The sequence below is a fragment of the Gigantopelta aegis genome, chromosome 4 (assembly GCF_016097555.1).
Source record: "Gigantopelta aegis isolate Gae_Host chromosome 4, Gae_host_genome, whole genome shotgun sequence".
Lineage (NCBI taxonomy): Eukaryota > Metazoa > Mollusca > Gastropoda > Neomphalida > Peltospiridae > Gigantopelta > Gigantopelta aegis.
The window spans coordinates 86,549,387-86,564,965 of record NC_054702.1 but is presented as its reverse complement, the minus strand read 5'-3'; the positions used below and the strand labels follow the sequence as shown (position 1 = coordinate 86,564,965).

General features: G+C 35.9%; 1 protein-coding gene across 2 annotated transcripts in view; it reads right to left on the bottom strand.

Moving 5' to 3' along the window:
* Window positions 1-15,579, bottom strand: part of LOC121371299 (E3 ubiquitin-protein ligase TRIM9-like) — a 122,099-nt gene that overhangs the window by 13,239 nt on the left and 93,281 nt on the right. For both annotated transcript variants that reach the window (XM_041497101.1, XM_041497102.1), the window contains one exon: window positions 12,870-13,008. In XM_041497101.1, coding sequence (XP_041353035.1) covers window positions 12,870-13,008 — 139 coding nt within the window. The remainder of the gene's footprint in view (window positions 1-12,869; window positions 13,009-15,579) is intronic.

Below are 15,579 nucleotides of genomic sequence, written 5' to 3'. Positions count from 1 at the left end.
ATTAATTTGAGGGTACGTAATAAGAACAAAACAGACCATAAGTGTCTCTAGTAGGTGGTTATAGGGTTGAATGTTTTAAAATTGGACATTGCAGTTCATGGACTTTGATGCATTTTAAACAACACTTGTATTACTATTATTATCATCTATATATACTAATGTAAAGAAATAAGGGATCGCACCAACACAAACAGGAAACAATGACTGCGACCAGAAGCCTCATTTATACAGTCTGGAAGTTAACCTCGTTACTGACATTGAATCTCACCTTAATGACAATGAATCCCATATTACATCTTTGTACTTTATTCACACATTACGATGTTATTGGTGACTGATACTTGGTCCAAAATACCAAGTGTTCCCTTATTTCTTTCTCTTAGTATATACCATATATAAAAAATCTATAAATTTTTTCAAGTTAGATGCTATTCATTAACTAACACAACCAATTACCCAATTACTGCATCACTATAATGAATATATCTATACTGATAACAACCAGCAACTGCTTTATTGATATTGGTGGTAATTAGAAGTATAAACAGGTGATTAGTAAAACTCAGCAGGATTAGGTCTCCCTTCATTACAGTTTATGTTTCATGCTTCTTTAACCACATGAAGTTGGCTTCAACAAGCCAAACACTGCAATACCTGTAAAGAATGTTGGCATTTGGTCAAACATTTGCCAGACAGTAGCGAAGATCGCGTCAATACAATAACAATGTGTATACCTCACCTGTCAGGATGGAGAAACAAACAACACTGATGACAAGACACTTAATTACCCATGTCTATTTGTTTGTTGGTGTTTTCAAAGAGAAAAATGTTCTGTCTTTTTAGATCCAATTAAACTTGGAAAGGAATGGAATATTCGGTTAATGATACCTCAGTTCATTTTGAACTATGACTCTCTGTTGTCTAACATAGTTATTTCAACATTTGGCTGAGAGGAAATGAAAGGAAACCTGTTTCCATATAGGCTAGTTTTTCCAAACAAGCAGCAATTTCATTTTAACTTATTTCCGTGCTTATATGCAATTAAGGTTCAAGCATGCTGTCTTGGGCACACACCTCAGCTATGTGGGCTGTCTGTCCATGACAGTGTGTTAGTTGTTAGTGGTTAGTGAGACAGAAGAGGATGTAGTGGCCTTACACCTACCCATTGAGCTCGTAAGAACTCGCTCTGGGTTGGAGCCGGTACGGGCTGCGAACCCTGTACCTACCGGCCTGTAGTCCAATTGTTTAACCACTGTGTCACCGAGGCCGGTGAAAGCAGCAAGACAACTTTTATATACACTTTCCCATATTATACAGGGCAGCAAATACAACAGCATTTAATTTGTGGGACACTGTCTGGAACTGAAAAAAACCCCACAAGAGTCCATTGACAGCAACTGATCCCAAATCTCAATCATTGCACCATGGGCAAGTGCTCTATCACTGAGCTACAACCTACCCCGACCCCACTCCATGGAAACCATGTACAAGACAGCTTTGATACAGTTAAAAAAAGGTAGAAATATACTGATAGATAGAAATAAGGGAACACTTGGTATCTCAACCCAAATTTAAATCACTATTAAAGTAGTAATGCCTGTATAAAACACAGATATGCAATGTGGCATTGAATGTCAGTACTGTGGGTATGTCTACCAGTAACGGAGGTAACTTCCTTATACTCTAGGTGGTGGCTTTGGTTGCAATCAATATTATCTGGTACTATTTGTGTGTTCCTTTATTTCGTTCCATCAGTATATATCCACAAAACTACTACTTCTCTTGTTTTTGTTTGAAGTTGGAATGATGGTCATATGTACTGACAAATGAATAATTATAAATACTGACAAATGAATAATTATAAATACTGATGGATGAATGATGGTACAAATTTAAAGATGGACAAATAGAAGAGACAGACATGCTTGATGCAATGTTTGGTGATGAGGCATAATTTTTTTATAATATGATTTATTTTGTAATTAAAATTAGGACTTGCAACATAAACAGAAAATAATTTTGTCAAAAGACTCTGTATCGATTTCTGTAGGATGGTAAAAATGATATTTGTTCTCACAGTTAGCTGAAGCACTTGCCCAACACAGCAGAAATACTGTTTTCAACACAAACAATTCCGAAATAATACTTCCCATTCAAATTCACCATTACCAGACACAAACTCTGCTTACACAATTAAAACTAAAAGCTGTGTGCATCTAATTCTATTCTGTTCACAACAAGGGCAAAAGTTTCTACGATTATCTTAGTCCGGCTGCACAATGGTGTAATTTCCATCTCTTATTCAATGTCACAGACTACACAAGAATTGTCAAACCATGTTGTGAAAGACACCATCCATCCAGGAAACACAATGCTATCGTCTTGCTGAGTGACTTGCCAATGCTTTAACCCATTGTTAATTAGATATGATGGCTTTGGGGCTAATCCCAACTCATCCCAGAATACAACACTGCTGATTAGCATTTTCTGCCTCACAAAACCCATTTAACCTTCCAACTGGATGTTCACGTTCTAGTCATCTGCTAAAAACAGTTTAATGTCTCAATGGGTCTATCAATTCATGATATTAAAGAATAAAAACTTTTTAAAAACTTTTTCAGCAGCTGAAACAAAGAACCAGATAGAGAAATGGTGGAAAATATTCATCTTTTACATTAATTTGCTTTGGTTTTATTGTGGAAAAGAAAACACAACAAAGGATTAAAAGGCACCGATCTTTGTTAATAGATGCACAGAATATTCTTGGCTATGATGGCTTTTAAATAATTAAAATTACACATTTACAGCTTTTTGTTGAAATGATCAGTTCTGGCAAATCCAGTGTTTCTGGTTTGTTTGTAATAACTCAAAAAGCATTTTAGATGAAACAGAAAATGTTAGGTACCTCAGAATAGTATCAGTGGCCTTACATTTATCTTCAATTAATTTGTAACTTGAAATATTATTTTTTATGATCATGACTTTGTATTGCCATTTTAAAGTATAATTGTGCTATTTTTAAAAACAGTACAGGTATATTTTTTTCAAAATTGTAGAATAGAAATTAATGTTTGGAATATTAAGCAAGTTTATTTTCTCAGTGTCATGGTCAATTTTGACATAAGTTCCATCTACATGCATTTGTGACATGATTTAAGAACAAACAAAACAATGAAAAACAAAGAAAATGTAAGGTGTTTTGTTGCTGTTTGCCTCTGATTTTGTTACAAATTTAAGACCCATCAGTTACAGAAGAGATATTTTCTCAAACCACACCAGACTGACAAATGTTTGCTGATTTGGTGTCAAGTTGCAGTAACTCCACACTGACATGGCTACACAACATACTGGCAAATTAGACCAAATTGCAGCCTGTACAAATGCCAGGGGGAATTTGTCTGAAAACAGTAGCAAGAGAATAGAACAAAGTAGTACTGTTGTGTTCAATATATTATGCATCTGTTGCAAATGTTGCAAATATCGAAGGACATACAAGCATGCAAGTCCATTGTGCATACATGTAACACATTTGTGATTTTTTTGGGTCCTGTAACAGCTTATGTATGTATTTTGTACTGACCCTAATTATGGCATTTTTGTACAGTATTGACTGATTGATTGTGTTAAAAATGAAATCTTTGCAAATAAGACTGTTTTATCATGAACTTTTCTATACTTTAATACATGTATTTGGCAATAGTTCCATAGAAAAACATAATTTACCAACATCATTGGCATTAAAACAAATTTTAGAAACAAACTCCTATTTTAACTGAAATGAAATGAATATTTGTTAAACGACACCTCAGCACATTTAAAACTAAAGCTATTTGTTATCTAAACAATGGTTATTTCAATACTTGGCAGGAAGAAGAAGACCGAGAGAAAAGAGACTAGAGAGAGATGAGAGATATGAGAGAGAGAGAGAGAGAGCAAGAGCGAGAGGGAGCGGGAGCGGGAGAGAGCGAGAGGGAGCAGGAGAGAGCGAGAGCGAGAGCGGGAGAGAGCGAGAGCGAGAGCGAGAGCGAGAGCGAGAGCGAGAGAGAGAGAGGATAGATGCAGTGACAGAGAGAGGAAATCCACTAATTAGAAAGGAATGTTAACCAACAAAATCTACCTGTAAAAATAAGTTTTTGAATGAAAAACAACATTATAAGTAGCTTTTAAATATAATTTTGTGTGTGAACATCTGCAGCCACTGCACTGACATGATACACGAGTCCATTGTGTGCAATTGAAAATCTTGACAACTGTCAGTGAAACGATTTGAGAAATCTGTTGGGTCACTTTAGTCTAATTCGGGGATGGATGAAACACAATTGTACTGTTGTCAGACACTGAGGCAATGTTGCTAATAACCTCCCCAAATCACTCTGATCAAGCAACATCTTGTATAATCAGCCATTGTCAGCTTCAAATTTGCCTGTCACTTTTTGTGAAGATTCTCGGCACATTATCTGCCATCCGTCTATAACCACCACAACCCATATCCTTATCAATGCACAAGCTTTCATTAAGTTTAAAATTGAATTTGCCCTAAGCGCAGGATTGAAGAGTTTAGAATATGATCAATAGTAGATAAAATAATCCTACTTTCGGAGTTCATTCGCGGAAATGCAGCCCATTATTTCATGTGTGTGTTTGTGTGTGTACAATAGCCTGCAGATAATATCTAGACATTACAGCATTCATTGTCAAGAAAGTGTTATTGCAATGTTATAGCTTTGTTTCATAAACATACAATAACAATACAATTAATTCTTCCAGTGATTGAAAGTTAAAAGCTTGTTTTTGTTTAACAATACAACTAGAGCCTACTGATTTTATTAATCATCGGCTATTGGATGTCAAACATTTGTTAATATTTTACTCATAGAGTTAGAGGAATAACACATTTTTTTCATCAGCAGAAAGGGATCTTTTACATTCACTTTCCCACAGACAGGACAATACATACCATGGGCTTTAATATCCCAGTTGTGGTGCACTGGATGGGGAAAACCCACTCAGAGAATGAGTCCACTGATGGGGGTTGATCCTACAATGTAAGCATGTCAGGGGAGTGTTCTGCTGACTGAGCTAAATCCTGCCCTCTTCCAATGTTTGAAGAAAAGATAATCTTTACTATTTCTGTACTAGTACATTCATTCTAACCTAAATACTTAAAATCAATTTAATTTTGTGTATTTTTCTGATTCATTACATTTTAATTAACCTCAAATTATGCTTGTTATCCTATTCAAATATATTCAATCTTTTATATCCTAAGCAATGATCCAAAATTTAAATAGTTTCTAATTCTTTTAAATACAAGCTATAAAAGGTAGTACTGATATAAATAATTATGATTCTTAACTGAACTTTGAAATACATTTTTGTCACATAATGAGATATTATGAACTCATCCTTTAGGGAATAAACACACAAACATTGAACAGTTCTATTTCTTTTGCTTTACACTGGTTTGATTCTCTTTGAAGTTTCACTCTTTTTCTTTTTTAAAAATCTTTTTTTAATACGGTAATCTTGCCACAAGGTATAAACTTCAAAATGATGTAAAAAACAAACTTTCACATTAATGTGACATTTTACAAAGTATCCTTATACAGAACAAAAGCATGAAGTATAATATATTATTTAAACTTAAACAATCATCATATTCATAAGCATCTCTGAACAAGACAAAGTTAGTTTGTTTTGATTAATGATACCACTAGAGCACACTTATATATTAATCATCGGCTATTGGATATCAAACAATTGCTAATTTTGACATATAGTTTTAGAGATAAAACCTGCTACATTTTTTTATTAGTAGAAGAGATCTTTTATATGCACCATCCCACAGACAGGATAGCACATACCATGATCTTTGATATACCAGTCATGGTGCACTGGCTGGAATGAGAAAAAGCCCAATGGGTCCACGGACGGGGATCCATTCCAGACAGACCATGCATCAAGTTAGCGCTTTACCACTGGGCTATGTCCCAATCACTGAACAAGACAAAAGTGCATGTATTATGAAACACGGGTGTTGTGTGGTCTCGACCTGGGGGTGGGGGGGGGGTGGGGGGGGGGGGGGGGGGGGGGGGGGGGTACTTACGAACCTGGCAGACCATGCATCAAGTTAGTGCTGTACCACTGGGCTATGTCCCAATCACTGAACAAGACAAAAGTGCATGCATTATGAAACACAGGGGTGTTGCGTGGTCTCGACCTGGGGGGGGGTACTTACGAACCTGGCAGACCACACATCAAGTTAGCACTTTACCACTGGGCTATGTCCCAATCACTGAACAAGACAAAAGTGCATGCATTATGAAACACAGGGGTGTTGCGTGGTCTCGACCTGGGGGGGGGGGGGGGGGGGGTACTTACGAACCTGGCAGACCCTTTTATCTAAATTTACACTGGAAACCTTTAAGAATAGCCCAAAACTGCATTGTAAAAAAAACAGTTTTAGATTCAGTAGGAGATGTTTGTCTGAAACCCCCGAATTTATGACCCTTAAAACAATTTGCAAACTTATTGTGTCTTCATGAGTCACAAAGTTCATAAGTTTGAAAGTTATACAACTGGTTTGAGACCTTTTCATTTGGTGTACAGGAACGTTTTTCTGCAAGTATATATATATATATATATATATATATATAGTGGAGTCTGCCCAAACAGGCATCGGTGTAATCTGGATTACATTATAAACAGTCTCACAGAATCCCATCCAGTGACAATAGCTTGGATAAAATCTGTCTGATCTGAAACACTGTGTATACCAGCATATTGTGTCAGTCTCTCTTGAATCCAGGAGACCATTTTATACTGTTTGTATAAAAGCCATATATAGAAGATTCTTTGCTGCAATTCAGTAAGAAAAGCATTTGTGTTGAGTGGATTTCTGTGGGTTTTCTTAAAACTGATTAAATATTTTAGTAGCTATCAAGTTAGACATCAAATACATGTTCGTGCTGAGGTAGTGACACATGCTATCAAACAAACTTTCCATTTCATTTTTGATGATTTGACTATACCGACAACTGTCTAAGTCAGTTATATAGTTCATTATTATGCTCATTAAGTTATAGTGTCAATTCCACTGTTGTAGTATCAATTTCTCTGTTGTCGTATAAAACTTTACTGTTGTCATATCAAACTTCACCGTTGCAGTATGGAGTTTATCAATTGATTGTTGTTTGCAAGTTGTTTAAGTACTGAGAGACACTTCGTAAGTGGAAGAAAAACTCCTGAAAAAATCTCACTAATGTAATAATAAGCTATAAAAGGCACCAAGATAGAGAAAAAATAAGCAAGAAAGCAAAATAAAATTGGGTTGCAACAGTATATGTATTTAAGTGGGATATATCTGCAACATAAATCCATGATGAATTCAAAGAAAGCAACTACTTATCTCAAAGTTTATGTACATTAACATTATGCATGAGGTGAAATCATCCCAACAGCCAGGCTATAGCTATGATCTGGACACCCAACTCTATGGAATTTCCTTCAAGCTGTACACACTGGACACAAGCTGCAGACATTAGGTGTGTATGGTCTGTATGTATGTTACTGGAATGTGGACATGTATTAGATATGGTCTGTCTGTACTATTTCTCTCATGGAATGTATATTAGAAATGGTTCACATGCACTGCTCCCATCAGGAATGTGTGTTTGTGTCCATTTATATCAAAGTCCATGCTAACAAGTTACCTGGACTGCATTACAATACCAGTTTTTTTTATACAGGAGCCTACAATGTGGAAGTCTTGAAATCTTTGCAACTAATGCTTTGACCTTGCATGGTTTGACCATCAGAATGTGAACATTATGAAATAGTTTTCTGAACTCTCAATACAGTGAGCTAATACAGAGCTTTATCCTCAATGTTTGTGATTCCCAGATAAAGGTATAACTGAAAATATTATACTCAAATCAACCTATTTTATTACTGCTAGTAACTGATATGACCAAATATTTCAATACCTAGTCAGTTAATATAAAATGCTATTGGGGAGATGACTTAAACACACTAATTGGACATGAGAAGGATGACTGACCTGCATGGTTATAGTAGTCGAGCCATCAGACAAAGCAGGACCGTATCCTCGGGGGGGGGGGGGGGGGGGGGGGGGGGGTGGCAGGGGGGGGGTGGGGGGTGGCAGGGGGTACAGTTCTCCCCCTGAGAATCTCACTTTTTTTATTTTACTTTCAGAAAATAGCATACACATCACAGGGTTTAATTTGTATAGTGTTTCATTTGTTTATAAAAAGTAGTCAATCTTGATTGGATAAAAGCATGAAAATAAATAATATAAACGAAAGGATGAGCAGGATGATGGCAGCTTCCCCTGGCTGCCAAGCAATCACTATATAATCTGGCAAGGGAAGATAACTTTTCAATGTGACCAAGTTGGTGGTCTGACACTAATTAGCTTCACAGTGTTCTGTCATACCTTAATGAATTCAAACAAGCTCTGTGAATGTCGATTTGAAAAATTATATTTTAATTTTTAAACAAAGAATGATCTATAACATCATCAAGGTATTTCTCCAATACCCACACTTCAGTTTCATAATATAAAATTCTGAGTAAATCAACAATACAGATTACTTTTGATTCATAGCTGCAGCAAAGAATGAAGACAAAACTGGTGCAATCTTCTTTCAGATCTTGTTTAAGACCATTGAAGAAACTGTATCTGTGCATGCCATCAGTTCAGCCTCAACACTACTGGCTAGGCAGGCCCAGCTGAAGTGTGTCGAAACGGTCATGAAATTAAACCGACACAGCAATTGACTAACAAGATTGAGATCTGTGACAGTTAGGCGGAGATAATGCAGTCTGCAGCTCTCCAGAGAGGCAGGTTTCGGCTGTGTGGTGACATATCCTTGTTTTCCTATCCATGTCTTGGCTCCACCATGACTGCCCCACAACATGTTATCCTTACTGGCAGTGTGTTGTCTTACACTTTCCAGACTGTGTCTGTCTCCCTCGTAAGATACAAGTGACAAGCTAGAAACACAGCCTGAAATCTACCTGCTGCACCTGAGACAGCTTGGTATTGGAAAATCTGTCACAAACAATTCACGGACACATGAGCTCATTTAGGTGAAAAAAGAAGCCTTATCTGTAATCACTTTATAACTTTATGATGACTATGATCATGTTATAATCATTTAGGAATGAATTTACGAAGAACAAGTTTGTTTTGTTTCATGACACCACTGGAGCACATTGATTAATTAATCATCGGCTATTGATGTCAAACATTTGGTAATTCTGACATGTAGTCATCAGATGAAACCTGCTACATTTTTCCTAATGCAGCAAGGGATCTTTTATATGCACTTTCCCACAGACAGGAAAGCACATAGCCAAGAGCTAGCTCTGGCACTCGCCAAATTCACCAATTGCGAATTTCAAAAACAACTGGTGAATTTTATTTTAATTTGGCGAAATAATTTTTATGTAATAATTGATATTTTGATACAAAATAACTGGGTTTTTGCAATTTTTGAAATTTAACAGATAATTTGCCGAAATTTTCTGCTGACCCAGAGCTAGCCCTGCATACCACGGCCTTTGTCTAAGTTGTGGTGCACTGGTTGGAATGAGAAAAACCCCAATTAGCTGAATGGATCCACCAAGGTGGTTGGATCCTGCAACGCAGCCTTGTTTTCTTAAATGCATGTGTTTAAGTATTGCAAACATGTGACAAACTCAAAAATATAATTTATTTGGCCCTTATTGTTTATCATAATTACTTAATTACAGGTTGTTCTTATTCAAATATGCCGACCATAGATCACAAGTTGTGACCTTCACAAAAGCAAACATTTTTTATTAGGTAGACCTAAAATAAGACACACATTAGTCAAACTAACTGAGTGATGGAAAATGTCTACAATATACCTTCTTCAAGCCATTAATGTGTTATCTTCTTTTCTCTTTACATACAGTATAATTAAAAAGGAGAGACAAATGTGTACCTACAATGTATCAATTCACTGCTAAGATATCAGGTTACATTACAATAAAAAAAAATTGTTTAAACGCTGGCTTAGGGCTAAATACATATCTATATATCATTTCCTTGTTTGAATATAATTTGGTTTTTAAACCATGTCATTAAAACTATGCTCCATTTAAACCTTCAGTTAGATTAATTAAATTTGTTTTATACATTTTGAGCCGAATTTATGAATCCTATTTTTCTTAAACACGTGTTTAAGCATTGTAAATGTATGTAGTTACATGCGTGTAAGACGTAAACAGGCTTTGTAAATTCAGCCCAATGAAGCCAAGAACATTTTTGGCAATGGGAGCAAACATTCCAACATTAAAAATAAAATAAATCTAGACTTAATCTACAGAAAATTAAAACCCACTGCATTCTGAACTGCACATTCCTGTTAAATAACCCATAATGTCTTGCTCTGCAGTAACCATCTTGGTTTGTGGAATTAATGCTGACAGTCTGACGCCCACCATTTTCAGGCCTAACACTGTATGTAACTGAATGTGGCAGAATGCACTAAAACACTGCCACTCGGTAACACTGTTTCAACATGAATTTCCTAGCTCTAGTAACATTGAAGTTAGAGTGGTGCATGTGGTAGGTAAACCGCAAAAGAAACTTGGTAAATGCTGGCATTAGCAGTAGCCAAAACACCTTCAGTTAATGGCTTTCTCCACGGGCTATAAATACAAATAAAGACTATTTTATTAAATGCTGAGGATGTGCAAACATAAATTAAGTTGTATATTATTTTATGGTCCTTTTAGACAAAAAACAAAACACTCATGGGTTAATGAATATTTCCTGTGACCTTATATGTACCGATAATAAAAGAATGATTCATAGAACTGTACATTCAAGCATATATACATATACACAGTGATATGAACTTAAATAATTTGTACTGATTATAAAAGTGCCTATGTTGTTAATCATATTTATCATCTTTGTGAATTTATTTATGTCCTTCAATTTGATTAAGTAATGTATTTTGTACCAGCACAGAGTGTTTTGTACAATAAAAATTATTATTGATTGGTAGTGAACCCTCTTTATGACTTGTTAGTTGTCACATTGTTTTCCTCCCACTCTCATAGCAAACATCCCATAACTTGGCATAAGAATGAGTTGCATAGAGATAGGCATCAGTGGTATCCAGTAGAGAGCTATTTTTGTTAAGTCAGTGTTAAGAGTGTTTATCACAGTGAGAAATAAACAATACCAAAAGTGAGGCTGCTGTGTGGATCTTTCTACACCCAGGATAAATAGAGTTACCTCACATAAACAATATGTACATGTTACTGGCATTACGTTACCACACCAAGGATAGAGAGTGTTATCTCATATAAACACTGTGTACACCTTACAATCCTATTTGACCAGATGATGTGCTGCTTAAAACTCTCTGCTTCATTCAGTCTTTCTGGAAGCAACATGCACTATCCGATGTACTCCAAGTGTTTCCAACATCCAAAGTGTCATGTTATTGTTTGTTATTATACAGCCAGCTGTATAAAGTGTTGGGATTTTTTCATTTGTTGAGAAGTAAACACAGTATGCATGTCAATACAACTGGTTTTAGAAAGTCAAATAAGTAAACTGAATTACAACAAAAAATGGAACACAAAAAATAATTAGAATCTTATTCTATCTTGTAAAGTATTAACCTCAGTGGTGTAGTGGATCAACATTCAGATTCAAGGCTGGTAGGTACTGGGTTTGTATCCCACTTGAGACAATAGTTTTTATTTTATTCCAGTACCAGCACTGATCTTTTTGGTGTTTGTTTGTGCATGTACTTACTTTTGTGCACATATCCAATTAATGTTCAAGCATGTCATCTTGGGCACACATAACTCAGCTATCTGGGCTGTCTCTATAGTCAGGAATTAGTGGTTAGTGAGGGAGAAGTTGTTGTAGTGGCCTTATTGAGTTTTTGAATTTGCTTTGGATGGGAGCTAGTACTGGGATGCGAACCCAGTACCTACCAGGTACTTAAAAACAAAGGCTGGTACACAGCAAGACTCAGTGGATAGATGTAATGTCACACATTATGAGTTTCACACATTTCACACTGATAATCATGGGTGTGTCTCCTGAGTTTATGACTCCACAGGAGGGACGATTATCTGACAGACACTACAGGTTCCATATTATGGCTTGGTTGATACCGAGATAGCTCAACTGTTAGCAAGCATGGAGCATGGCCCAGTCAATTAAGTAGTCCCATACCAAAATGGAAATACTGCAGTTTCACTATTAATCTCGCCAATGCACTACGCTGTGGTATGTGCTATCCTGTCTGTAGGCTGGCATATATAAAATATCCCTTGCTATTAATGAAAAATTGTAGCTTGTTTCCTCTCTAAGACTATATGTAAAAATTACCAAATGTTTGACATCCAATAGCCGATGATTAATTAATCAATGTGATCTAGTTGTGTCGTCAAACAAAACAAACTTTAACTTTAACTATTCATCTCATCATTATCTATATACATTTATGTTATCCTCAAAAGAAGTTCTTTGTTTTTATATTATATGTTTGTGTGTTAAACAAAAAAGAAGATAGTAAAATGTCTACAGGTCAGCAATTTTTATACTTTTAAACTAATAGGTGGATGAACAATTAAGATGGATGGATAAGAAAAATGATATTGTAAAATAACATCACACAAACAATGATACAGACCTTAAAATATTTTGACCAAAACATCAGTCAAGATCTATGACATTTGCCGTACTAAATACCCAGTCAGAAGTGATATATTAAAGAAAACAAGACCCATGAAAGTTCCATACGAGTACTGAACAAAGTTATAACTGATCTCTAAAAAAGTGTCCGTACCTTCAGCTGTTTGTAGAGACACGAGGTCACTGTACTGACTCTCACCAGCGTGGTTATGTGCCTTGACGCGGGCGTTGTAGATGCTGTTGAAGTGCAGGCCATCCACAGTGCAGATCGTCTCCCTTCCCACATACACAACCTGAAAACACAAACCTACATCAGTACTGACAATACACATGATCCCTCTTCCCACATACACAACCTGAAAAAGCAAACCTACATTATTATTCATTGTACAGATGATCTCTCTCCACACATACACAACCTGAAAACACAACCCTACATTAGTCGCACAATGGCACTACGTGGGGTATTACTAAATCAACACTATCTCATGACAAGACAAAATACATGGGTTTGTATGGCATGCCATTAAATACTCTTTCTTGTACAAGACAAAATCCAAGAGATACATGGAACTGTGCGAGGTTCCACTATAAACCAATACTTTCTCCTGAATCCATGAGGTTTATTAAGCCTTGGTAAAGTGGCTATAAAGTTCAAGATAAGTCGTATTACTGATATAAGAATCCAATGCAGAATTCTAATTTTTTAACAAGGCTTTTATAACTCAAACGTAAAATGTAATATAAGAAAAATAATCTACTAGTATATGAATTTTCTTGAATTTGTTTTTATTATACAGGCATAAAATGATAGACAGGAAAGATAATTTAGAAGACGTTAATTTTCTTATATTTTTTTACATGTCCCACAAACACTGCAGATAGGAAGTCAGGCATGCCGACAATGTGTTTTTATCAGGCAGTAATAGCAAGCCAAGCTGAGAAAGGTTACATAATCTGACTTTGTTCCTGTCCTGATATTCCAACCATGAGCTCATTGCCAGTGGTAAGCAGATTTCTGCCAGTCATCGCAACATGTGAACATCCATATCCAAACATTAGAAAGTTAACTGTCATGCAATACCCCCATATTCTTCACACTCAGATAATAAGAACGTTTGATAAGTTTCAAAAGCTGCAGTTTTTCTCAGGATGGGTTTCAGTTTAAAAGTATTGCAGGGATGTGGTCTTTGGATAATTGTAATGTCAGATGCATGTGGATGTGGATGGTATAGGCACATATGTTTTGTAAATTAACTTAGCTTGTGATGCATGATGCATTTTAAAATACATCAAAATAAAAAAAAAAGCTACTGTACATAAAAAGACCAGGAAGATTTTTCATGTGTAATGCAATAAAATGTGACAGTCGAAAACACTTTTTTTTTAATATGAAAGAATATAATTCATGTACTTTTCTGTTAAGAAATATATACATTTTGTATTAAATCTCAAAACTAGGCCAAGAATCGGAGCTGCAAAAACAATTAATAGTGGTGAACAGCAATGGTTTATGTTAAATTCTTCACATGTACTTTGACGTGTAATATTGCTATCTTAAAAATCTAATTTCTCTAAAGTTATCTGCTTTTGAGAAATATACTGCCTATATACTTAATTAAAATAAAGAGTTTTTTTATGTACTTACAATTATAAAAGTACTTTCTTTTCAAAAGAACTTGTTATTTAATGTCCAAAGAAAATAACATTTTTATTAAAATTATAACAATATTTGAGCATTAAACACTACACCAGATGTACAAAAAAGCAACAAAATATTTTCAGGCTACAGACAAATGACATTACTGTTTGTGTTGTCTGTTTATACCTGGGGAAGTAAAGAAAGAAATGTTTTATTTAACGACACACTCAACACATTTTATTTACGGTTATATGGCGTCAGACATATGGTTAAGGACCACACAGATTTTAAGAGGAAACCCGCTGTCGCCACTTCATGGGCTACTCTTTCCGATTAGCAGCAAGGGATCTTTTATTTGCGCTTCCCCTGGGGAAGTAATTTTACCTCTCGCTACAATCATCAAGTAGGCAACATATAATGGCCAAATAATTATCCACCATTTCTGGGACAATAAGAACATAAACCCATACAGTCACATGGTCTTAACAATGATGTAGGCAGGGTGATGACATTAACCCAATATAATTTGTTATGCAAACAACAAATTAATGGACTCACTCTAGATAGTGTATTTATACATTTATAGGAAAGTGCAGGACAAATCAAATAAACTCATTAACTACATTACAGTGGCATTCGCTATTTGTACCTTTATCTATTCTTAATGCAGTAATCACCAGCCTTGGTGATGCAGTGGTTAAGCCATCGGACTACAGGCTGGTAGATACAGGGTTCACAGCCCGGTACCGGCTCCAACCCAGAGTGAGTTCTTAAGGGCTCAATGGGCAGGTGTAAGGCCATTACACCCTCTTCTCTCTCACTAACCTCTCACTAACCACTAACCAACTAACAACTAACCGACTGTCCTGGACAGACAGCCCAGATAGCTGAGATGTGTGTCCAGGACAGCGTGTTTGAAACTTAATTGGATATAAGCACGAAAATGCAGCAACCTGTGATAGGACTAACAGGGAGCATTTGGTCTTTTTGCCAAATTAAACCATTTTACAGTACTGAATTACATTTGTATATATACAGAAGCTTATCTAGCTACTTTTCTTAATGCCAATAAAACCAATAAAACTGCTTCCAAAAAACAAATATTCACCGGCCATGATGGTATAGTAGTTAAGCCATCAGACATATGGCTGGTAGATACTGGGTTTGCATCCTATTACTGTCTCCCACCTACAGCCAGTTTAATTACTCAGTGGGTAAGTGT